This window comes from Desmodus rotundus, chromosome 12 (assembly GCF_022682495.2).
Source record: "Desmodus rotundus isolate HL8 chromosome 12, HLdesRot8A.1, whole genome shotgun sequence".
Taxonomy (NCBI): domain Eukaryota; kingdom Metazoa; phylum Chordata; class Mammalia; order Chiroptera; family Phyllostomidae; genus Desmodus; species Desmodus rotundus.
The window spans coordinates 51,872,381-51,897,980 of NC_071398.1; the positions used below are offsets into that span (position 1 = coordinate 51,872,381).

Genomic DNA, 25,600 nt, shown 5'->3' on the forward strand with positions numbered 1-25,600 from the left:
CCTCAGCCACCCTGCCTGGGCTATAAAACGATCTGAGGTGGCTGCTACTTGTGTTGGGCTTGGAGATTCCCAGGCAAAGCCATGCTATGCTCCTCGGCCAGCTGCTGCTAGTGCCAGGCCTGGGGCTCACCGGAGCTTTTCTTTGATAGAATTTAGGAAGTTGTGAAGCATTAACTATGACTAGCCATTCATATGGAAAAGCAGTCTGGATGGGCCCGTAAGTTGGGTGGAGCACAGTTAGCCAGGTTGATGGAGTCTCAGATAAGACTCTAGCTGTGGCTATGGGAAGCAGGGGAAAGGGTTTATAGAAAAGGGCCCATGGCCTCTGCTCACCTTGAGGCCAGATACTTCGGTGTCTCCCTGTATACCAAAGGTGACTTTCAAGCTGCTATACAGGTGCTGGAGGTCAGAGGGACTGAATCTGAGTAGGTGAGTCTGTGTCTGGGGTCTTTCAGAGAAATTGCTTGAGACTTCCACGTTCTTGCACCAATAAAATCCTGAGTTGTTTTTAAAGACAAAAGTTATGGGGATGTATCCTCATGGCACTGGAACCCTGGGCTGGGGAGCCTCACGTGGCTCTGGACTTCTTGCTGCCAAGATATCCCTACTGAATTTTTATTCACCACACATGGATGAGGGACCAGCCCTTCCCTCAGCTCTGCCCCTTCTCCAGTCTGGATGGATGCGTTTTCTTTAATTCTCTTGTTCTCAAACTTACATTCAACTCTGTATCTGATGGTTCCGAGTGATGGTTGTTCTATATTTTAGTTGTAATTTTGATGTGGTTGTGTGAAGAGTTGAGCCATGTCTGCCTAAGCTGCCATCCATAACCATGAGACTGAAATACTTAGGAACAGGAAGGGAAAACAGAAATGGACTCTCCTCAGTTAACGAAGTTGTTCTACTTGGAAGTGTCAGAGCCACAGGACATTGAGTGATGTGTGGCCCTAGAATATTATGATAAAGCCTTTGAGGGCATCCCCAGAAAAGCAAAAGGCCCCTATGGAGCTCCAAGAGTATCTTCCACACACTCAACACACAGATGACCCTGTCATCTGAAAGCTGGTGAACATCTAGAGCAATATGTTGGCCATTGAGGGCAATCTGGCCCCAAAGACGAGCTGCATGCACTCCCTGTATTCCTGGGACATTGCCGTCCAGAGGCAGGTCTGCCCTATTCTTTGATGAAAGGTACAATCCTGATGCGGACCTCCTGACAGTGAGTGGGAGGGCCAATGAGCCCTATTGAATGAAAGTAACTTCTGCAACTTGCCCTGCAACCTGGCCATGGAGTCAAACTACATCAGCCAAAGCTTCCCTGAGACCAAGATGAGGCTTTAAAACAGGTGACATAATTAGTAAATGATTATTGAAGAAATGAAAACACGGTGTCATGGCTTTCCTTTAACTCTTCTGAATTTCTCAGCTCACATCACCATATCTTTCTCACCTCACTGTTTTTATTCAAGTTGTCTGGAATGAAAAGGACCCACACTTTGAAGAAAGAAGATATTCAGGGGTGTCCTGTTTCCAGCAGGGCCGTAGCTCAAGTTAGTTCTGTCTTACCTGTTCTTGGGCTTCATAGAGCGTTTTGTCATATAGCTACTTTAGTAATGTTCATTGCATAACCCCATCCATCAACATTATTACCTTTCTTTGGTTAGCTCAATCCATAACTCTTTATAGAAACACTCTCCAATCCCCATGCAGAAATTGTGATTGCATTGAGTCCCCATGCAGAAATTGTGATTGCATTGACAGGTAAAATGATGGTCATTTCCCTGCCAGGTGCAGAAATACAGAATCCAAAAAGTGTTTCTCCTGTTCACATGCCCACTTTCGAAACCTTCACAGATGGCAGTATCACAGCCGTTTTGGTACAAAAATGTATATTTTGTATTTAACCACTATTTCCAGGTACATGTTAATCTTCACAGAGTTTAAAAATACATCTTATCTCAGAAAATCCAGTGAGAAGTTCCCTGTAGAAAAATAATTATTTCTGGCTCTTGCTGGTGTGGCTCAGTGGATTGAATGCCAGCCTGTGAACTGGAAGGTGGTCACCGGTTTGTTTCCAAGTCAGGGAACACGCATGGACTATAGACCAGGTCGCCAGCAGTGGTCATGTGAGAAGGAATAGATAAAAGTATCTCTCACACGTGGATGTTTCTCTCCTTTTCTATCTCCCTTACTCTCCATCAGAAGTAAATGGAAACTCACTAACATTTAGACAGTTTATAAAGATTCAGCACTAATCCAAGACATTGTACTGACAGCAGAGGAGGAAATGACAAAAGATTTTCAGTGTCCACACATGCCACCTGGTTCCTTTAAATGCATTGTATTGTTTCGTAAAATGTCATGGAAACAGACTGCAAATCACCAAAGATGCTCCAGACTCACCATCTTCTGAAAAAGCCCATGAGCCGTAATTCTACTGAGCCATGAAGACATGGATTCAACTGAATACGGCTAATTTGCCCGACTGGAGCACTTAGGACTAAATCATAGTTGTGACCAGTGTACTGGGCACTGTAGCGAGGGCTTCTGTTCAGGACTATGTTCCTACCCAAAGATCTCTGGTGCAGACACAGGGACACGGGAAAGGAGGATGTGGCTGCTGAACATGGTCGGGGCTGCAGGGAACAGATGGTGAGCACCACTGTCTTCTGCAGCCAGTCCTGACAGAGTACAGGGTCAAGTGGGCACTGAGTTTCCTGAATGAAGAGGTGAACACTCCACCAGGGACATAACAATACTATAGGTTTCCAGGGTCCCTTCTGAAATGCCCCAGATATCATGTCCAGCTGTCTTCAATACTGCAGAATGTATGTCAGTGACACGTACCAAAAACACCTGACGGGTCAAACTGAGGCACCACATGCACCGCAGCGGATAAAATCAAAGCCTGTCATGCAAAAGTTACCTTGCAGAAATGGTGAACCTGCAGAAAACTCCGCCATGAATCATCGGGGACTCCTTACTGCCCAGCTGTGTTAAACTTAAGTAGACAAAATGCAGCTAAAGCTCAGTTTCCCCAGGAGAAACCACTGGACCTGAGACATAGGGTTCCCATGAAGACTGTGAGGTAGGTGTTAAGCATTCTAACCCATCAGAAAAATGCAGAAACTTCACTATAATTGCAACAGCTGAGTTTCCCGTGTTCTTGGTCTTTACTGTCCTCCTGCCTTGTGCTTGAGGCCTTAATATGCCACAACAGGGAATGTCCCCAGCTCTGGAACTGCACTAATGACTTTGAATCAAGCCCCTTGAACCTGATGTTTGCTGTGACCTTGAAAAACCCCTTTACCTTCCTGATATTTGATTTCCTGAGAAATACACTAACTGTTATTGACCTACTGACATATGAATTAAAAAATAATCATCATCAAAAAGCAAACCCTGGAATACTAATACCACCAGTAAGTGTTTACAGAATTTTGTTACCTCTAATTTTGACCCTCATGAGGGTTGTGCTTAGAGTCCCTTCGTTAACTTCCTATTAGTCAGTGAAGTGAGTTTTGTTGACACCCAGAGATGCCCATGTGGAGAATCCATACAGATAGTTAGGAGCCCTGAAGCCACCTCCTCCCTGTGGTGGAGGCTGTGTGGACAGCAGCAGCTATGGGAGATCTGCAAACCTCCATTCATTTTCCCCCAACAACTTGGGGCAGAGGTTGCAGGGGGGTTTTGCCTTTGGATGGTACCCAAAGTTGATAACTAAATGTAAGGCAACTAGTTTTTGAACAAGCACCAAGGCAGAGGGATCAAGGCTGCTCTTTATCACTGTATTACAAGGGACAATACTGACCCCTACAGAGCATCGAATTCCTATCCTCAAAACGATAGTCAGTAACCCAAGCTTTAAACCCATGGCTGCTGCATGGCCCATGGTATGGGGGGTCTAATCACCGATTTCTCTTTGGCTTCCGAGAGGGCTCAGGACATACTTGTTCATCCTCACAGCACCAGTTTCACCTTCAAGCCCAGCAAACCCCAGATGACAGGCCATAAAAATGGGTGAGCACTAAAAAGCAAGGCTTTATTATCTTACCATTTGCACTTACAAAAGTAATAAAGACTGTTAACAATGCAGAGTATTCCTCAAAATATATGACATGTGCTACTATGTTTTGTACATCAAAGATTCTGATTAATTAGGAAACATTTTCCATTATGAAAAACAATTATTCCAAAACAGTGGGAATATTCCACAAAGGGAAAATTACATGATATTGAAGGAGTGAAAGTGGTGACATTGCAACACGTACCTTTGCTCTTTTATCTCCTGTTACAGGAGTTAGCTGAAATTAACACAATAGGTAAATTATGTGAACACACAATATACTAAAAACATATCAGCAATGCATATACACCTGCAAAAATGCTCATTACAAATCCTTAAGGAAATACAACTAAAACAACAGAGAGCATGAGGAACATACAAAAACAGCTGGAACTGATAAATAGAAAACACTCAAGATTTTGTTAGATGGGGAGAAACAACCTACATACACTGTGAGTAAGAATGTGTAAAGTCACAACTAGTTTAGTTCCTAATTTGTTAGGTTCTTCAGAGTTTAAACATTAAAATCTGAGACATGTCCATACTGTGAACGTATAAAATTAAATTCCGAGGTTCCTCAGAAAGTTCTCTTCAGTGTCATTGTACTGGAAAAAAAATACATTTCCCAAAATATAACCATTTACAAAGTGAGCACACTCCAATGTTCAAAGGGAATAAACTTATTGCTACAGACTTCCCAAGTTCACTTTACATGAGAAGCCTTTAACCAGTCTGAACTGTGATTAAAGTGACTATGACTCTGAGATAAAACATTTAAGCTTGATGTCCCCATAAGGCCTATATCCTGTGTGACGTCTCTGATGAGAAGTAAAAAGAGAGGATAGAAAAAGAATTCCCAACATTTACTGTACTCATATGGCTTTTCTCTGGAGTGGAATTTCTGAATAAAGGAGCTTAGTGTTATAAAAGAGAAAAATTTATCACATTGCATGTATATACAAAACCTTTCGCCTCTGTGAAGTCTCAAAAATATAACAAAGGGACTAGCTAGAAATGAAAGATTTTATCAAGTTACTTAATTTATAAAAACTCAGTCATTGTGAATTGTCTGATGAAATGAAAATCAAGGCTACTGGAAAGATTCCCCATATCCACAGCACTCACCGGGCATTTCTACAGTGTAAGTTCTCATAATAACAGAAATTACTGATACAAGAAAGACTTCCCATAGTCACTGCAGCCATAAGGCCATTCTCCTGTGTGAACTAGCTGATGACAATGGAGTTTATTGTAACAGATAAAACATTTCCCACAGTCACTGTACTCATAAGGCCTTTCTGTTGAGTGAACTATTCGATATTAATATGGGTGACTGCTACATCTATAGGATATCCTACATTCAGAGCACTCATAAAGCCTCTCTCCTTTGTGAACTCTCATAATTCCAGCAGTTACTGGTGAAAAGATTTCTGAACTTCATTGCACTCAAATAGTCTTTATCCAGTGCCAACACTTCAATGATGACAAAAGGCAGAGCTACTCATATGTTTTCCACAATGGTTTTTCTCCAGAATGAACTCTGTAGTGTTGAATAAGGGCAGAGCTCTGTGCGAAACACTTCTTACATTCGCTGCACTCGTAAGGTCTTTCTCCAGTGTGAACTCGCTGATGACAATGAAAACCATACCTACTGGAAAAAGACTTTCCACACTGACTGCACTCATAAGGCCTGTCTCTAATGTGAACTCTGTGATGAAGATGGAGGGAAGTACTATGGGTAAAAGATCTTCCGCACTGATCACACTTATAAGGACTTTCTCCAGTGTGAACTCTCTGATGACGACGGAGGATGAAGTTTTGTGTAAAAGATTTCCCACATTCACCACATTTATAAACACTTTCTCTAGTGTGAACTCTCTGATGAACACGGAGGGCAGAAATTCTGATAAAAGACTTCCCACATTCAGAACACAAAAAACACTTTCTTCTAGTATGGAAGCTCTGGCCCTCAAGGGTGTCATCACAGCCAATGGCTTTCTTGCATTCTCTTGGGATGTAATATTTTTTAGTTTGAAAAGTCATTCTAGACTTAGAGATTTTGTTTCCCCTAGGCGTGGAGTAAGCATCCAGTTGCTCACCATGTCTGGAACTGATGAGAAAGCATTTTCCAACCTGACTAGAGCTACAAGGATCCCTGGACACATGGAAATTGCAGCTCTTTTCAAGTGAGACCCTGTCCACACTGCTTATGAGACCATTCTGTGCTGAGTCCTGCTCCCAGTGCTGGTGACTCTGTGCACTGAAATAAAACGGTTTTGCACATGCCCCACACCTCAGCAGTATTGGGCCCTGCTGGTCAACCAAGAGGAAAATATATCTCAAGATACACCCGCACCTCTCACAGGGGTGGCTCTTCTGGGAAGACAGTGCTGACTTAAGATTCACATCCTTTGAGACTCTTCCACTAATACTGTCTTCAGTGGGTGCCTCCACATCCTCTGGTCCACAGCAGCAACCTGAGGAAAAACAAAAGCTAGCAAAGTACACACTGACCTATAGGCAGGTTTTCTCATCACTAATTTGCACCTGTAACATCTGGCGTGAAATAAAAAATAACCAGGACTGCCAGAAAATCAAATGGTATGGAAGTCCGACAACCAAGGGGTTAAAGAAGAAAAGTTCAATATAAAACCTGAGAACCAAGATGGCGGCGTAGGTAGACACATTGTGCCTCCTCGCACAACCAGAACTGACAGAAAATCAAACGGCAGGGAAGTCCGACACCAAGTAGATAAAAAAGAAACATACATCCAGACCGATAGGAGGGGCGGAGATGGGCATCTGGGTGGAGAGGACTCGCGTGGTCGTGGCGGGACCCAGACTGGCGACGAAAGGGGCAGTCAGTCTGACCACTAGCAGACCCCGCGGCCCCACACTCCCGCACAGATAAACCGGACAAACGGCGGGGAGCGAGGCAGACCACGTAACCCAGGGCTCCAGTGCGGGGAAATAAAGCCTCAAACCTCTGATTGAAAACGCCCGTGGGGGTTGGGGCGGCAGCAGGAGAGACTCCCAGCCTCACAGGAGAGGTCGTTGGAGAGACCCACAGGGGCCTAGGGCGTGCACAAGCCCACCCACTCGGGAACCAGCACCAGAGGGGCCCAGTTTGATTGTGGGTAGCAGAGGGAGTGACTGAGATCTGGTGGAGAGGGGAGCGGGCGCCATTGCTCCCTCTCAGCCCCTCCCCCACGTACAGCATCACAGAGCAGCAACCAGCGTTACCCTGCCCGGTGAACACCTAAGACTCCGCCCCTTAAAGTAACAGTCGGGCCAAGCCCCCCCCTCCCCAAAAGGCCCAAATGACAGAACACTTCAAAGCTCCAGAAAAAATACAACTAAGCGAGGAAGAGATAGCCAGCCTATCGGATGCACAGTTCAAAACACTGGTTATCAAGATGCTCACAGAATTGGTTGAATCTGTTCGAAAACTAGATGAAAAAATGAAGGCTATGCCAAGAGAAACTAAGGAAAACGTACAGGGAACCAATAGTGATGTGAAGGAAACTGGGACTCAAATCAACGGGGTGGACCAGAAGGAAGAAAGAAACATCCAACCAGAAAAGAATGAAGAAACAAGAACTCGGAAAAATGAGGAGAGGCTTAGGAACCTCCAGGACATCCTGAAATGTTCCAACATCCGAATTATAGGGGTGCCAGAAGGAGAAGAGGAAGAACAAAAAATTGAAAACTTATTTGAACAAATAATGAAGGAGAACTTCCCCAGTCTGGCAAAGGAAATAGACTTCCAGGAAGTCCAGGAAGCTCAGAGAGTCCCAAAGAAGCTGGCCCCAAGGAGGAACACACCAAGGCACATCATAATTACATTACCCAGATGAAACAGAAGGAGAGAATCTTAGAAGCAGCAAGAGAAAAGAACACAGTTACCTACAAAGGGGTTCCCATAAGACTGTCAGCTGATTTCTCCAAAGAGACCTTACAGGTAAGAAGGGGCTGGAAAGAAGTATTCCAAGTCATGAAAGGCAAGGACCTACATCCAAGATTGCTCTATGCAGCAAAGCTATCATTTAGAATGGAAGGGAAGATAAAGTGCTTCTCAGATAAGGTCAAGTTCAAGGAGTTCATCATCACTAAGCCATTATTATATGAAATGTTAAAGGGAGTTACCTAAGAAAAAGAAGATTAAAAAAAAGGAACAGTAAAAATGACAGCAAACTCAGTTATTAACAACCACACCTAAAACCAAAACAAAAGAAAACTAGGCAAACAACTAGAACAGAAACAGAACCACAGAACTGGAGATCACATGGAAGGTTATCAATAGGGGATTGGGAGGGGGAGAGAGGGGGGAAAGGTACAGAGAATAAATAGCATAAATGATAGGTGGAAAATAGACAAGGGGAGGGTAAGAATAGTGTAGGAAATGTAGAAGCCAAAGAACTTATAAGTATGACCCATGGACATGAACTACTGGGGGAGAATGTGGGAGGGAGAGGGTGGGCAGGATGGAGTTGAGTGAAGGGGCGGAAATGGGACAACTGTAATAGCATAATCAATAAATATATTTTTTTTAAAAAGGTCTCTCTAAAGAAACAATAATAAAAAAAAAAGAAATAAAGAAGAAGAAGAAGAAGAAAAGTTCATCCACACCTGTAGAAAGGGCAGAGATGGGCAGCTGGGATGGAGAGGACTTGAGGCAAGGCAGCGGCTGGTGGAGCAGGAGGCCCCACATTTGCATGCAGATAAACCAACTGGGGAGCGAGACAGACCCCACAACCCAGGGTTCTGGTGCAGGGAAATAATGCCTCAAAACCTCTGACTGAAAAAACTGGGGAAGCATATATGGCCCAAAGACCACGTGGGAGGACAGAGCAACCCCTGAGGAATGAAGGGCACAAAGGAAATGCAAAGCTTTGTACAGCTCACTGTCAGATGGAGGGTCTTTTTTTTAAAACTGTGAGTTAGTTTATTAAAATTTGGCACAACCACAAGAAAATGGACCCCTGCAGATGTGATCAGCAGTAAGCCTGAGACCAGCGGCTGCTGTCCACCACTCCCTGGATACAAGTCAGGTGTGGATCCCTAGAGCTTCGCATAGAAGAAGCAAGCTTCAACACTAAAGAAGGGGGGTACAGGCAAGGCAAAGAAGAGTGTGTAGGGAGAGTCAGTGTCTTACCCAGAGAGGATATGAGAGCATAGTTCTTCAGCATGACATCGAGGTACAGGCATCTCTGAGCCTCATTCAGAAGGAGCCATTCGGTCCTGGAGAGATACACGGCAACATCCTCAAAGGTCACTAGAACCTGTCGAAATTAATACAAATGAATGTGGAACAGTCTGTCTGATGCCCCCTGTCATACTCTTCCCCCAGGCCCAAACCCTTCCAGTGGCCCCCATCAAAGAAGACACCAGAGCTTCCTGCCAGAGCCGCCTGTTGTCTCTCATCACAGTCTCATTTATCACTCACATCGCCTTCAGCAAAGGTAGGCAGGATGAGAGGAAGTGAGGCAGATGAATGCCATTTAAACTCAGGGCTATGCCTGTAGGGCCCCCTCCTTCCTGCTAAATAATTCCATTGACTCTCCCAGATCATACCTCCAAACCCAGCCATAAATGGGCTTAGGCTTCACCCTTAAATCCAAACACCAAGAACCCAGGGTCATCAGCTCACACTTCACCTAGCTGTGCACACACTGTGTGATCTCTCCCTGCTTCACAATTTTACACTCCAGGTTTATTCCCTCAGCTCTGCACTTTCACTCCCTGCATAGAAGAGCCACCACTTTTGTATTAACTCCATCCTCGACTCTTCCATAGATTTATAGACCAATGTATTAGGCTTCCACTTACTGCTCTTTGTAACTTATAAAAGTGTGAACTGAAAGAACCTTCTAATATTCACAAGGAGAATTAACCTACCACCATCTTCCCCAGCCCAGCTGATGGGGCCTTCACTGCTACAGCTTCTGGGACCAAAAACACTGGGGTTGTTTTGAACTCTTTCCTTTCTTCCTGCAGCTGAAAAATCTGAAACTATACTTGCCCTTCTTAAAAAATGTAAAAGGGAGGGGTGTCGATGGAGGTGCAAAAAGGTATGAGGGACATAAATAGTAGTGGGAAAAAATACATTAAAAAAAAAAAAAAGATGGTCCAAGAATCCAATCTTTCCTCCTACTTGTGAGGCCCAGCTCACCTCCATCAGCTCTCCTCCGGATATTGGAACTCACCTGGTCCAGGGCTCCCTGCCTCCTCCATTAACCCCCATACTCAGTTCTCCACTAAGCATCCAAATGGATCCTGTCACACCAGGAGAGACCAACTCCTTTCTTATGCAAATGCCCCATTATCTCCCTGATAGATACCCAAATTATCAATTGGCCACTTCACAAGTCTGTTTCTTGACCCCCTTAGGTCTTGTTTTCAACACAAACAAAGGAGACTTGAGGCACTCATTCCCAGCTCTGTGGCATCTCCAACCATTATTAAGTGCAGATGTCCCTTCCAGATAACCTGCCTTCAATGCTTACACTGGCTGCGAGTCCGGACCAAGAACAAAAACCAAAAGGCCATATTAAACCTGACCAGCCTAAGGGACTCCTCCCAGATGGCCTTACAAACTGAAAGGCTGAAAAGACCCCTATATAGGGTCTGAAATTAAATCTTTCAAAAACAAGCCATGGCAAGTATTTTTGACCTGGGCCTCTATCTTCCCTGAAGAAATTCAAATTTTACCTTTCCCGAGCCCACCTTAGTAGTTTGGCACCTTTGTTAACACACCTTTGGAATGTCAGGATAATTTCCTTTCCTTTCTTCTTACTCCTCAGGGCACAAACACTGAATCAGCAGAGACCAAGGTACTGCTCCGTGTTATTGTTGTGTTAATTAATTAAAGATTAACTATATAACACCCAGTAATGTAAAGGAATTGTTGTCCCTTCATCTTTACCTTTTATCTAATATTATTGGGTTTCCTGCTTTGTTTTCTTCCATCTCGCTAACCCATCACCAATAGATTTCAAGTTCCCAACTTACTTATCTTCCCTTTTGATTCTGATGTATAAAATAAGTGGTAAAACTGCCATTTCCCGATGCATTTTCACACTCCATTGTCATTTTGTTTCCTGAAATCATCCTCAATTTGGCTCAAATAAACATTTAAAGAAGTCTCTAGAGTTTGAATGTTTGTTACCTTCACAGCAGAAATGGGAGAACCTTCTACTACCTGTGACCTGCACTCAGGATTGGGGTACCCCCAGGGTCTCCTCATTTGAAAGCTGGAAAATTACCAAGTGAAGAGTCTTTACACACTATAAGGTAATATCACCACCAGGTAGGGACTGGGACACCCTGTCCTTCCTTGTCTAGTTTGATTATGATTTTCAACTTCAGAACCTGTGGGAAGACGCAATCGACCATCCTCAGCCCCTGGTCAGCAGGTCTCAGCTGTATCCCCGCCCAGCCCTGGAGTCCGGTGACCTCTGGCCAAGTGTCTCCTCAGTGTGGCCTCTTACCAGCCCTGTGACCTTGGACAAGGACTCCCTTTCCTGGGCCTCACTGTCCCCTTCACCACACTCCAGTCGGTTTTCTATCTCAGCAGGATCTTAAAGGCTTTCAAAACCACGACACAGCCCGCGTCTCTCTCGGTTCACGACCATCCCGGGCTCCCAGGACCATTAGAATGAAGGTGCAACCCCTCCGCCTCCCAGTCAGGAAGGGACTACGCCTCGGACTGTTTAAAGCCGATGTAAGGCGGAGGCCAGGTGTGCAGGGTTTTGGGGTCAACCACACCTGCACGTGTTTGGAAGGCGGCAACTCGGCGGGTCACCCTCGCCCACCCCGTCACGCCGTGGGTCACCCAGTAGCGCCCACGATCCCCACGCCCAGGCCGGTGCTGCAGGACGTGACGGGCGCCCCGCAGCTGGGCTTCAAGGCTGAGGGCGGTGAGCCCGGGGTTCGCGCACTCACCTCAGCGCGGCGCCTCAGGGCGGTGGCCGCCATCGGATTCCGTGGTCCCAGAGTGGCGGGAGCCGCGGGCGAACAGGGTGTCCCTGGTGTTGGGGTTACTGTCCCAACGCTGACGCCGGACACCCGGGCAACGTACTCGGCCTCAGAGCTTCTGTGCGGAGCGGCACACTGGGGTCTTCTTTCCATCCTGTGACCACGAGACCCTGAGCGGGTAACACGGAAACTGAAAGAGGAAACGCGCGCCAGGAGACCGGCGGAAGTCCCGCCCTACAGAATGTCCCCAAGGGAAACGCCTTTTCTGAGTTTTTATTGACTCTGCCTTGCAATATTCTACACCTGCCTTCTGGGTAAGGTAGGTTGTACAGTCCAAGGCTGGGATCCTGTATTTCCCGAGCTGACTCCAGGAGTGGATTTGCGGACGTACATCCCAAGAATTCCCTGAGAATATTAAAGCTTCTGTATAGTTGCCCTGGTGCACATCATTTCTTGGGCGAGGAAGTCTCTGCTATGCCTGCTAGGGCCTTGATTCAGGCCATGGGTCAGGGGCCTCCTTCAGGCGAATGTGGTTGGAGGATGTTGCTCCAGTCCCTTATGGTCTCTATCCTGCATCAGTAGGACCCGTAATGCAAATTAAATGTAATAAATAAACTCTAATACTTAAGTGCATCCGTGCCTGATGCAGCCAGAAATCTTTGCTGTGTCTCAGCTGCAGTGTGACTGGATTCCTCACTGATTTGATATGCCTCTAACTTAAATTACACTCCCCTCCCCGCCAAATGGAGTACATGTTGAAGACACCAAAGACGTGAATTACAGGAATTCAGCCTAGAAAGTGCATGTGAAGTTCCAGACTAACCAACCGAATATGCTAATAAAGCTAGTTACACCAATTGGTTTCTTCCTAAACAGGCACTGTGGCCTACTAAATATTCAATAACACTAGGTAAGAAATAACAATATACATACCTTAACTTAAAAATATTTTGATTAAAAAATGTAAACCATTATGTGAGCCTTCGTGGAGTTGCATGCGATTCAACTTCATCTTTTGCTGGTGGAGTGTCTTGCCTTTTTGTTGTTTCAAATGTTGTATTCTCTAAAGACTCATTGGGGACTACTTACTGCCCAGCTGTGTGTTAAACTTAAAAAGAAGTAGACAAAATGCAGCTAAAGCTCAAAGTCATTTCCCCAGGAGAAACCACTGGACCTGAGACATGGGGTTCCCATGAAGACTGTGAGGTAGGTGTTAAGCATTCTAACCCATCAGAAAAATGCAGAAATTTCATTAAATTGCAACAATGAAAACAGGAGCAACAGCTGAGTTTCCCGTGTTCTTGGTTGTTACTGTCCTCCTGCCTTGTGCTGAGGCCTTAATATGCCACAATAGGGAATGTCCCCAGCTCTGGAACTACACTAATGACTTTGAATCAAGCCCCTTGAACCTGGTGTTTGCTGTGACCTTGAAAAACCCCTTTACCTTCCTGATATTTGATTTCCTGAGAAATACACTAACTGTTATTGACCTGCTGACATATGAATTAAAAAAATAATCATCATCAAAAAGCAAACCCTGGAATACTAATACCACCAGTAAGTGTTTACAGAATTTTGTTACCTCTATTGACCCTCATGAGGGCTGTGGTTAGTGCCTTCGTTAACTTCCTATCAGTCAGTGAAGTGAGTTTTGGGGAGTTTTGTTGACACCCAGAGATGCCCATGTGGAGAATCCATACAGATAGTTAGGAGCCCTGAAGCCACCTCCTCCCTGTGGTGGAGGCTGTGTGGACAGCAGCAGCTATGGGAGATCTGCAAACCTCCATTCATTTTCCCCCAACAACTTGGGGCAGAGGTTGCAGGGGGGTTTTGCCTTTGGATGGTACCCAAAGTTGATAACTAAATGTAAGGCAACTAGTTTTTGAACAAGCACCAAGGCAGAGGGATCAAGGCTGCTCTTTATCACTGTATTACAAGGGACAATACTGACCCCTACAGAGCATCGAATTCCTATCATCAAAACGATAGTCAGTAACCCAAGCTTTAAACCCATGGCTGCTGCATGGCCCATGGTATGGGGGGTCTAATCACTGATTTCTCTTTGGCTTCCGAGAGGGCTCAGGACATACTTGTTCATCCTCACAGCACCAGTTTCACCTTCAAGCCCAGCAAACCCCAGATGACAGACCATAAATGAGTGAGCACTAAAAAGCAAGGCTTTTTATTTTTATTATCTTACCGTTTGCACTTACAAAAGTAATAAAGAGTGTTAACAATGCAGAGTATTCCTCAAAGTATATGACATGTTCTACTATGTTTTGTACATCAAACATTTGAATAATTAGGAAATATTTTCCATTACAAAAAACAATTACTCCAACAGTACAATTTTCCAGAAAGGGAAAATTACATGATATTGAAGGAGTGAAAGTGATGACATCGTAACACATATCTTTACGGTTTTATATCCTATTAAAGGAGTTAACTAAAATTAATACAATGGGTAAATTATGTGAACACACAATATACTAAAAACGTATCAGCAATGCGTATACACCTACAAAAATGCTCACTATTAATCCTCAGGGAAATACAACTAAAACAACAGAGAGCATGAGGAACATATAAAAACAGCTGGAACTGATAAATAGAAAACACTCAAGATTTTGTTAGATGGGGAGAAACAACCTACATACACTGTGAGTAAGAATGTGTAAAGTCACAACTAGTTTAGTTCCTACTTTGTTAGGTTCTTCAGAGTTTAAACATTAAAATCTGAGACATGTCCATACTGTGAACGTATAAAATTAAATTCCGAGGTTCCTCAGAAAGTTCTCTTCAGTGTCATTGTACTGGAAAAAAAAAAAACATTTCCCAAAATATAACCATTTACAAAGTGAGCACACTCCAACGTTCGAAGGGAATAAACTTATTGCTACAGACTTCCCAAGTTCACTTTACATGAGAAGCCTTTAACCAGTCTGAACTGTGATTAAAGTGACTATGACTCTGAGATAAAACATTTAAGCTTGATGTCCCCATAAGGCCTATATCCTGTGTGACGTCTCTGATGAGAAGTAAAAAGAGAGGATAGAAAAAGAATTCCCAACATTTACTGTACTCATATGGCTTTTCTCTGGAGTGGAATTTCTGAATAAAGGAGCTTAGTGTTATAAAAGAGAAAAATTTATCACATTGCATGTATATACAAAACCTTTCGCCTCTGTGAAGTCTCAAAAATATAACAAAGGGACTAGCTAGAAATGAAAGATTTTATCAAGTTACTTAATTTATAAAAACTCAGTCATTGTGAATTCTCTGATGAAATGAAAATCATGGCTACTGGTAAGATCCCCCATATTCACAGCACTAAACAGGCATTTCTACAGTGTAAGTTCTCATAATAATGGAAATTACTGGCACAAGAAAAAGACTTCCCATAGTCACTGCAGCCATAAGGCCATTCTTCTGTGTGAACTAGCTGATGGATGACAATGAAGGTTATTGCGACAGATAACCTTCAGTCACTAAACTCATAAGGCCTTTCTTTCTTTAGTGAACTATTCGATATTAATATGGGTGACTGCTACAGCTATAGGATATCCTACATTCAGAGCACTCATAAAGCCTCTCTCCTTTGTGAACTCTCATATTGAAGGAGTGAAAGTGATGACATCGTAACACATATCTTTACGGTTTTATATCCTATTAAAGGAGTTAACTAAAATTAATACAATGGGTAAATTATGTGAACACACAATAAAAGATTTCCAAACTTCACTGCACTCAAAAAGCCTTTGTCCAGTGCCAACACTTCAATGATGACAAAAGACAGTTATTCCTAAGTTTTCCACATTAACTGCACTCATATGATTTCTCTCTAGAATGAACTCTGTAGTGTTGAATAAGGGCGGAGCTCTGTGTAAAACACTTCTTACATTCACGACACTCATAAGGTCTTTCTCCAGTGTGAACTCGCTGATGACAATGAAAACCATACTTACTGGAAAAAGATTTCCCACATTGACTGCACTCATAAGGCCTTTCTCCAGTGTGAACTCTGTGATGAAGATGGAGGGAAGAGGTACGGGTAAAAGATTTTCCGCACTGACCACAGTCATAAGGCCTTTCTCCAGTGTGAACTCTATGATGAATATGAAGGTCAAATTTACGGGTAAAAGATTTTCTGCATTGACTGCACTCATAAGGCCTTTCTCCAGTGTGAATTCTCTTATGTTCAAGAAGGTCACAGCTACGGATAAAAGATTTACTACATTCACGGCACTTATAAGGCCTTTCTCCAGTGTGAACTCTCTGATGAACACGGAGGGTAAAGTTTTGGGTAAAAGATTTCCCACATTCACCACATTCATAAGGCCTTTCTCCAGTGTGAACTCTGTGATGATACCGGAGGACACAGCTACGGGTAAAAGCCTTCCCACATTCACCACACTTATAAGGCCTTTCTCCATTGTGAAGTTTCTGATGATGACGGAGAACAGAGTGACTGATGAAAGATTTCCCACATTCACCACACTTATAAGGCCTTTCTCCAGTGTGAACTTTCTCATGATAATGGAGACCAGATCTACTATTAAAAGATTTTTCACATTCACCACACTTATAAGCGCTTCCTTCTGTGCGCACTTTATGATGATGTTGGAGGAGAAAGTTATGGGTTAAAGATTTCCCACGCTCACCATGAACTCTGTGATGTTTACGAAGATCATAGCTACGGGTAAAAGATTTACTACATTCATCGCACTTATAAGGCCTTTCTCCAGTGTGAACTTTCTGATGACGACGGAGGGTAGAGTTCTGGGTAAAAGACTTTCCACATTTAACACACTCATGAGGCCTTTCTCCAGTGTGGACTCTGTGATGATATAAGAGGCCACTGGGACTGGCAAAAGATTTCCCACATTTATCACATTTGTAAGTCCTTTCTCTAGTGTGAACTCTCTGATGAACACGGAGGGCAGAAATCCTGGTAAAAGACTTGCCACATTCACAACACAAAAAACACTGTCTTCCAGTAAGGAAACTCTGGTCCTCGACGAGTGTGTCATCACAGCCAATGGCTTTCTTGCATTCTCTTGTGGTGTAATACTTTGTAGCTTGAAAAGTCATTCCAGGCTTAGAGATTTCCTTTTCTCTGTGCATGGTATAAGCAGACTGTTGCTCACAATATCTGTAGCTGATAAGGAAGCCTTTTCCAACCTGACTAGAGGTACAAGGATCCCAAGACACATAGAAACTGCAGTTCTTTGCAAGTGAGACCCTGTCCTCACTGCTTATGAAACAGTTCAGTGTTGCGTCCTGTTCCTGGTGCTGGTGACGCTGTGCACTGAAATAAAAAGCTTTTGCACATGCCCCACACCGCAGCAGTGTTGGGCCCTGTTGCGTTCCCTGCTGGTCAACCAAGAGGAAAATGTCTCTCAAGACACACCCACACCTCTCACAGGGGTGGCTCTTCTGGGAAGACAGTGCTGACTTCAGATTCATAGCCTTTGAGACTCTTACGGTAATATTCTGTTCAGTGGGTGTCTCCCCATCCTCTGCTCCACAGCAGCAACCTGAAGAAAAACAAACGCTAATGAGGTCCATACTGACCCACAGGGAGTGAGTTTTCTCATCACTAATTTGCATCTGTAACATCTGGCATCACTCTATGGGATGATTACCAAGACAAATGAGAGACTCAAAAAAAGTACCTCCTGTCTATAATAATGGGCAACTCATTAATTAAAGGAAACTAAGACAGGACAGGACCCAAGGAAGAAAGGGTGGCTCTACAGGTTATTCTTCCTGTATGGGCTGCCTGCAAAACCCTCCATGCTTGTCTTGTAAGGCTGTGTAGAGGACATGAATGTTCCCGAAACAACAATGAAAATCAACAACAGTAGAGCAGATACTGTGCTAGGTTTCTATAGAAATACATGGACACTTCAAGGGGCACATGCATTGATCAAAAATGGGGGGGCACATGAAAAAGACTCCTCAAAGAAATGGTTGTGGTGTAGAAGTAAGAGAGGCAGAGATTATCCAAGGCTGGAAATCAGGAAACAAACAGAAACTATTCAAAGAAATAAACTGGTAATATGCCAGAAATGGAAAAGGACAAGTTGATTAATGTGTGGCTATTCGCAATTGTGACTAAATACAATTAAAGAGAATAGGGTGCCCATTATGCTTTAACAAAGTCTTGGAATCAAATTCTCCCCCACAGCCAGACCTCCTGTGAGTCCAATCTGTCATGGCTGGACTACTATCCTTCTTGTGATACACAAAGGACTCTCCCAGTATCCAACTCGTTGAGCAAGTATGTGAAATATTGATGATGCACCTCTAAAGAAAGCAGAAGAGGTGAATAACCAATACCATCTTAGAATAACTCTGTACCAAAAAAACAAAAGAAAAAGATTTGTGTGACCACAGCAAGATGGCAGAATAAAAAAATAAAAGTATTCAACCCCCTTCAAGAATCATAGAGAATTATCCACGATAAACATCACCCCTTCATGAAAGGGAAGAGGCCTACGAGATCAGTTATTTCAAAGAGGCACCATGTGGACGATAATACAATGAGCTATACAATAGTATAAAGAGTGGCTCAGCAAACAGGGCTAGATTGAAAATACAAGGGTGAGAACTTCTGGGGAACCCTGAGTTTGTGCTACCACTGACTCGGTGTCGTCACCCAAGCCTCCAAGAGATCGCTAAATATTTGGAAAACTGAAGCCCTGACCATTGAGGGCCCCTTCAATCTCTACAACGCTGACCTTGGTCATCGTTGACCAAGAAGAAGCAGCAAGAAGAAGGGGAAGGGAAGTTTCTCATGAGCCCCAAACACAACACACCACCTAACAAGCAGCCTTGTGTGCATATGCAGATGAAATGACAGCTGTGAACAGAATTGGTTCACGAAGTGCAAAAAAGCAACTGCTTCATCAAATATCAAACATCAATAGTAAGACAAAGGAGAATATGAAAAAAAAAATCACAAAAGGAACATCACAATGTGATAGTAAATTAAGCCAAAATATGGAGGTATATAAATTGCTGAATAATAATTAAAAAATTATTTCTAAAACCTTCATTGAGTTAAAGCAAATACACATGGAACTCAAAATAATGAACAAACGAATATGGGAATAAAACATGGGGATCAGAGAGACAGAAATTACAAAAAAAGAATGAAACAAATTTGAAGTTGAATACAATAAATAAAGTGAAAAATACAAAGGACTTTCATAAGAAGACAACAGCAGGAGTAAAATGAATACATCACCTCACAGGCAGGTGATTTAAAATGTTCTGTGTAAGAAAAAAATGTGAGGACACCCTACATCAATTTAGGAACACCACAGAGATAACCAATGTTTGTATTATGGGAGTCCCAGAGGAGGGGAAAAAGAGAGAAATATGAGATAGATAATTGGGAGGGGAAGGAGAAGCATGAAATATTTATTTTTAAAAGTGAGCTAAAGAACGACTTCAAAATATAAAAAAGAAATGTGAACAGCCATGTTCAACATCCTCCCAGGTCCCTGTACACATTCAATGCAAACAGGGTATCAGCATGACATATCCTAATAAAAGGGTCAAAAATCAAAAGCAAAAAGAATATTTGAAACACCTAAGACAATAGAAACTCCTCATGAAAGGACAACACTCCCATAAGCCAGCAATAGATTTCTCTGAAGGAACCTTGCAGCCTTGGAGAATGTCAAATGATATATGCAAAACACTACAAGAAAACATCTGCAAAACACAATACTTTATCCCCAAAACCTTCTCCTCAGCAATAACAAGAAAAAACTTTCCTGGAAATACAAAAGGTGAAGAAGTTAATTTCTACTCATGTGACTTACTAGAAATGCAAAAAAAAAAAAAAAAAAAAAGATCTTTGAGCTGAAATAAAGGCATACTACATAGAAACAGGAAACTGGGAAAGTGTAAAACTCTGTGCTAATATTAAATGTTAATACAGTTAATATTAATACAATATTAAAACACTTCATTTGTGGAGTGTACTTTAACTCTCTTTTATGGGATAAAACTAAAGTACATTAAGAATAACAATGATGTGAACTGTGACAATAATACAAAGGGCTGGTGTGGCAGAGTCACAGGGTTGTATTTTTGCACGCAGTGAAGCTGTTTTCAGGTTACAACGAACTGTTATGATTATGAGTTTTATGTAAGTCTAATAAAGAAAACCCACAGGCATAATCCTTTGTTATGGATGCACAAGACAGAAAGTAATCAAATCAAATCACACACACACACACACACACACACGACAGCAAGCTAGGAAGACAAAAAAGGAACTATAAAAGAGGCAGAAAACATGACAAGATTCCAATACTAGGTTCTTCAAGAAATTCTCCAGTCCAAGATATGAGTGGGTAAAGGGATAAAAAATATAAGACATAAAAACATTTGAGACTTGTGTCCTGGCCATTGTTTTCAGTTTGGTTCAAATAAACACTAATAAAAAATTCTCATGATTGGTGAAAAAGGTGAAGGGGTTAAAAAGAACAAACTGGCAGTTACAGAATAGTCACGGGGATGTAAAGTACAGCCTAGGAAATAGTCAACAACATTCTACTCATTATGTCTGTTGTCAGATGGGTGTGAGATTTATGGACATGATCACTTAGTAAGTTATACAATGCCTAATCATGAAATGAATTTTTGAAGATATAAATAATGCTTTTCCTCACTAATCAATGGGAAATATACTAGGCTGTGGCAATACTACTGAGGTCAAATTCTTCCCTAAGACAGTTCAGTACAGCAGGCATTGGGGCAGCAGGGAGCATAGGGGGCAATGAAAACACTTCAGCCCTACAAAGTCCAAGATCTATCCAGAAAATTGGGGAAGCATATATTGTCCACAGTGCACATGGGAGGATAGAGCAATCCCTGAGGAAAGAAGGGCACGGAGAAAAAAGCCTTGTATAAGTCACTGGTGAGAGACAGGGTCTTTTATTTAAAACTGTGAGTTAGTTTATTAAAATTGGGGGCAATTAACCATAAAGAAAATGGACCCCTGCAGACATGATGAGGGGCAACAGGAGACCAGCTGCTGCTGCCTATCTCTCCCTGGGAACAAGTCTGGTCAGGACCCTTAGAGCTTGGGATATAAGAAGCAAACTGGACCCCGGAGGAAAGGGGGGCGGGGCACAGTCAATCCAAAGATGAGTGCACAGGGAGAGTCGGTGTCTTACCCAGTGATGATATGAGAGCATAGTTCTCCAGCATGACATCAAGGTACAGGCGTCTCTGAGCCTCATCAAGGAGGAGCCATTCTGTCCTGGAGAAGTACACAGCAACATCCTCAAAGGTCACTAGAACCTGTCAGAATTAATACAAATGAATCTGGAACAGTCTGTCTGACCCCCTGTTCCTTACTTATCCCCTGGATAAACCCTTGCAGGGCCCCTCATTCTGAGAAGACACCAGAACTTGGTGCCAGAGCTGCCTGCTGTCTCATCACAGTCTCATTTATCACTCACATCACCCTCAGCAAAGATAGGCAGGATGAGAGGAAGTAGGTCAGATAAATGCCATCTAAACTCAGGGCCATGCCTGCTGGGCCCCTTTCTTCCTGTTAAACAATTCCACTGAGTCTCCCAGATCATGCCTCCAAAACACAGCCATATATGGGCTTAGGCTTCACCCTTAAATCCAAACACCTAGAACCCAGGGCCACCAGCTCACACTTCCTCTAGCTGTGCACACACCGAGTGATCTCTACCTGTTTCAGTTTCACACCAAGATTCACTCCCTCAGCTCTGCCTCCTTCACCCTCATGCACAAAGAGAGCCACCACTTCTGCATGACCCCATCCTCCACCTTTCCCCAGATTTACAGATCAATGTGTTAACTGCTCACAAGATATTTCCATTTCCTGCTACTTGTAACTTATGAAAGTATGAAGAAAAAGATCCTTCTGATATTGCCAAAGAGAATTAATCTACCACCGTCTTCCCCAACCCAGTGGATGGAGCCTCCACTGTTTCATCTGCCAGGACCAAAAATGCTGGGTTGGTTTTCAACCCTTTCCTTTCTTCCTGCAGCTGCAAAACCTGAAATTATACTTGCACTTCTTAAAAAATGTAATGCGGAGCAAGTATATGGGGGTGGAAGAAGGTATGAAGAAGATAAGAGGTAATGGGAAAAAAATAGAATAAATAAAATAAAACATGGACCAAGAATCCAACCTTTTCTCCCTCCTCTTAGGCCCAACACGGGTCCATCAGCTCTACTCTGGATCAGAGAACTCACCTGGTCCAGGGCTCCCTGCATCCTTCATTAACTCCCATAATCTGTTCTCCACTATGCATCCAGATGAAGCCTATTACACCCAGGAGAGACCATCTTCTTTTATGCAAATGCACTGTTATCACCCCAAAACACACCCAAATTGTCATCTGGCCACTTTACAAGTCTGATTCTTGACCCTCCTGCCATCTTGTTTGTAACACAAAAAGAGGAGACTTGAGGTACCTATTCCCAGCTCTGTGGCATCTCCAACCATTATTAAGTGCAGATGTCCCTTCCAGATAACCTGCCTTCAATGCTTACACTGGCTGCATGTATGGACCAAGACCAAAAAAAACAAAAGGGCAGGGGGCACATACTAAATCTGACCAGCTTAGGGGACTCCTCCCAGATGGCCTTACAAACTGAGAGACTGAAAATAACCCTCTATATGGTCTAAAAGTACAGCTTTTTAACCAAAAGCCAGTCATAGCAAGTAGTCATGTCCTGGGCCTCTATCTCCCCTGAAGAAAATCAATTTTTACTCTGAGCCCATCTTGGTATTTTGGCACCTTTGTTAACACACCTTTGGAATGTCAGGATAATTTACTTTTTTCTTACCCCCCAGGGCACAAACACTGCATGAGAGCAGAGACCAAGGTACTGCTCCTGGTTACTGTGTTAATGCATTGAATATTCACTATCTTATACCAAGTAATGTAAAACAGCTGTGTGTCCATTCATCTTTACCTTTTATTTAATATCAGGGATTTTCCCGCTTTATTCTCTCCTACCTCCCTAACGCATCATCAATGGGCTTCAAGTTCTCAACTTATACATCTACCTTTTTGATTCTGATCAATAAAATAAGTGGTAAAACTGACATTTTCCCAAGCATTTCCACACTCCACTGTCATTTTGTTTCCTGGAAATGGTTTTCAGTTCGGCTCAAATAAACATTTAAAAATGTCTCCACAGTTTGAATATTTCTTACGCTGACACCAGAAATGCGAGCACCTTGATATTTCCTGAGACCTGCACTCAGGATTGGGGTACCTCCAGGGTCTCTGTATTTAAAAGTTGGAAAATTACCAAGGGAGGAGTCTTTAGACCCTATACGGTAGTGTCACCACCAGGTAGGGACAGCGACACCCTGTCCTTCCTTGTCTAGTTTGATTATGATTTTCAACTTCAGAACCTGTGGGAAGACGCAATCAACCACCCTCAACCCCTGGTCAGTAGGTCTCAGCTGTATCCCCGCCCAGCCCTGGAGTCTGGTGCCCTCCGGCCAAGTGTCTCCTCAGTGTGGCCTCTTACCAGCCCTGTGACCTTGGACAAGGACTCCCTTTCCTGGGCCTCAATGTCCTCATCACCACACTCCAGTCGGTTTTCTATCTCAGCAGGATCTGAAAGGCTTTCAAAACCACGACACAGCCCGTATCTCTCTCGGTTCACGACCAACCAGGGCTCCCGGGACCATTAGAATGAAGGTGCAAACCCTCCGCCTCCCAGTCAGGACGTGACTCCACCTCAGGCTTCTGAAACCAAATGTAAGGCCGAGGCCACGTGTGCGAGTTTATCCGGGTCAAAGTCACCAGCACGTGTTTAGAAGGCGGTACCTCGGCGGTCACCCTCGTCCACCCTGTGACACCGTGGGTCACCCACAAACAACTACAATCCCGGACTCCGGGCCGGGGCTGCAGGACGTGACGGGCACCCCGCACCCGGGCTGCTGGGCTCGGTGGGCTAAGGGCGGTGAGCCCGGGGTCGCGCACTCACCTCAGCGCGGCGCCTCAGCGCGGTCGCTGCCATCGGCCTCCGTGGTCCGAGAGTGGCAGGACCCGCGGGCGAACAGGGTGTCCCTGGTGTTGGGGTTGCTGTCCCAACGCTGACGCCGGACACCCAGGCCGCGCACTTGGCCTCACAGCTTCTGTGCGGAACGGCACACAAGCACTTTCTCTTTCAACTCACTGACCACGAGACCCTGACACGGTAACAGGGAAACTGAGAGAAGAGGAAGTGCCCGCCAGGAGACCGGCGGAAGTCCCGCCCTACAGTGGGGCCCCGACGGAAACGCCCTTTCGGAGTCTTACTGACTCTGGTGCTACTCCACGCCTGCCTTCTGGGTAGTGTAGGTTTCCTGTATTTCCCCAGCTGACTCCGGGAGTGATTTGCAGGTCAACACCCCAAGAATACCCTGAGAATACTCAGTGCGCTCTGTCGCTCCCTATTGGATGTCATTTCTTGAGCGAAGAAGTCTCTGCAATGCCTGCTAGGCCTTAGATTCAGGCCATGCGGCAAGTGCCTCCTTCAGGCCGAATGGGTTTGGAGGCCCTTGCTGTAGTCCGTAATGCTCTCTATTCTGCATCAGTAGGACATACAATGCAAATTAAATAAATAATACACTAATACTTAAGTGCATCTGTGCCACGTGTAATAGAATCTTAGCTCTACTTGGGCAGCAGTGTGATTGGATTCATCAGTGACTTGATCTGATGATGGCTTTGACTTACATTACACATTTTTTTTTTCAAACAATGGAGTACGTGTTGAACACAGGAAAGAGACGCCATTACAGGAATTCGGCCCAGAAAGTGCATGTAAGCTTCCATACCAACCAACAGAATATGATAATAAAGCTTGTAGTCACACTAATTTGTTGCGAAGTGTACATTGTAGTCTATTAAGAATGCAATAACACTAGGTGAAAAATAAAAATATATGCTTAATTTAAAAATATTTTATCGGTAAGAAATGTAAACCATTATCTGAGCCTTGGTTGAGTTTCATACAATCTTTTGCTGGTGGGGTTCTTGCCTTTCAGTTGATGAAAATGCATATTCTCTGAAGCTCAATAAAGCACATTGCAACAAAGGTGGGGGTGTGCTCACGTGAGCAAGTCTGGGAAATATGGTAATAACCTGGTTTCCCCATCATACATATGTTAAAATGTCACAAGAATATAGTACAAACCTTCGAAAATGAAAAAAAGAAGAATAACAAGATAAGATACATAAATTACATAAGCATTAACCAATAAATGCATATATAAGTGAAATAACAAATAGACGTTTTTCTCTCTGTCCCTCTCTCTCTTTCTTAAAATAAGTAAATTGTTAAAATTATGGGTATGTATACATGTCATAAAAATTTTTAAATCAGTACAAATTCTGTTAGGTCTTTCCTTTTAAAAAATTGAATGTACACTTTTTCTTGTCTTTGATTACACTAGGTATTGAGGTCGTGGTCTTAAACCATCTTTCAAATCTGGACTGGCAAGATCACTGCAGGTTTTAAAATATTGCAAAGGTTATGACACCCTTG

At 43.5% G+C, this 25,600-nt stretch overlaps 2 protein-coding genes across 3 annotated transcripts; both read right to left on the bottom strand.

Moving 5' to 3' along the window:
- Positions 1–4,017: 4,017 nt before the first annotated feature.
- Positions 4,018–12,246, bottom strand: LOC128779152 (zinc finger protein 211). The gene is made up of 3 exons (XM_053915654.2): positions 12,011–12,246; positions 9,222–9,348; positions 4,018–6,543 (listed from the first exon to the last, which is right to left on the bottom strand). Exons 1-3 carry the CDS (start codon positions 12,194–12,196, stop codon positions 5,564–5,566), a joined length of 1,293 nt encoding a protein of 430 aa, XP_053771629.1. The 5' UTR covers positions 12,197–12,246; the 3' UTR covers positions 4,018–5,563.
- A 1,980-nt stretch (positions 12,247–14,226) lies between these two features.
- Positions 14,227–24,251, bottom strand: LOC112313587 (zinc finger protein 211). Of its 2 annotated transcripts, none has more exons than XM_045203589.2 (3): positions 24,056–24,251; positions 21,241–21,367; positions 14,227–17,580 (listed from the first exon to the last, which is right to left on the bottom strand). In XM_045203589.2, exons 1-3 carry the CDS (start codon positions 24,086–24,088, stop codon positions 15,860–15,862), a joined length of 1,881 nt encoding a protein of 626 aa, XP_045059524.1. In that variant the 5' UTR covers positions 24,089–24,251; the 3' UTR covers positions 14,227–15,859. The 2 variants fall into 2 exon arrangements, with proteins under 2 accessions (XP_045059524.1, XP_045059525.1); XM_045203590.2 differs by lacking the exon at positions 24,056–24,251 and adding an exon at positions 23,594–23,825.
- Positions 24,252–25,600: the final 1,349 nt, after the last annotated feature.

What these genes read in the sequence shown, in the direction of transcription:
- LOC128779152 (XM_053915654.2), bottom strand. Translation starts at nt 12,196, where the DNA reads ATGGAAAGAAGACCCCAGTGTGCCGCTCCGCACAGAAGCTCTGAGGCC. An exon ending in CCCTGAGGCGCCGCGCTGAG is followed by an intron (nt 9,349 to 12,010) that starts GTGAGTGCGCGA and finishes TAATTTCGACAG; the next exon opens with GTTCTAGTGACCTTTGAGGA. An exon ending in TGCTCTCATATCCTCTCTGG is followed by an intron (nt 6,544 to 9,221) that starts GTAAGACACTGA and finishes GTTTTTCCTCAG; the next exon opens with GTTGCTGCTGTGGACCAGAG.
- LOC112313587 (XM_045203589.2), bottom strand. Translation starts at nt 24,088, where the DNA reads ATGGCAGCGACCGCGCTGAGGCGCCGCGCTGAG. An exon ending in CGCTGAGGCGCCGCGCTGAG is followed by an intron (nt 21,368 to 24,055) that starts GTGAGTGCGCGA and finishes TAATTCTGACAG; the next exon opens with GTTCTAGTGACCTTTGAGGA. An exon ending in TGCTCTCATATCATCACTGG is followed by an intron (nt 17,581 to 21,240) that starts GTAAGACACCGA and finishes GTTTTTCTTCAG; the next exon opens with GTTGCTGCTGTGGAGCAGAG.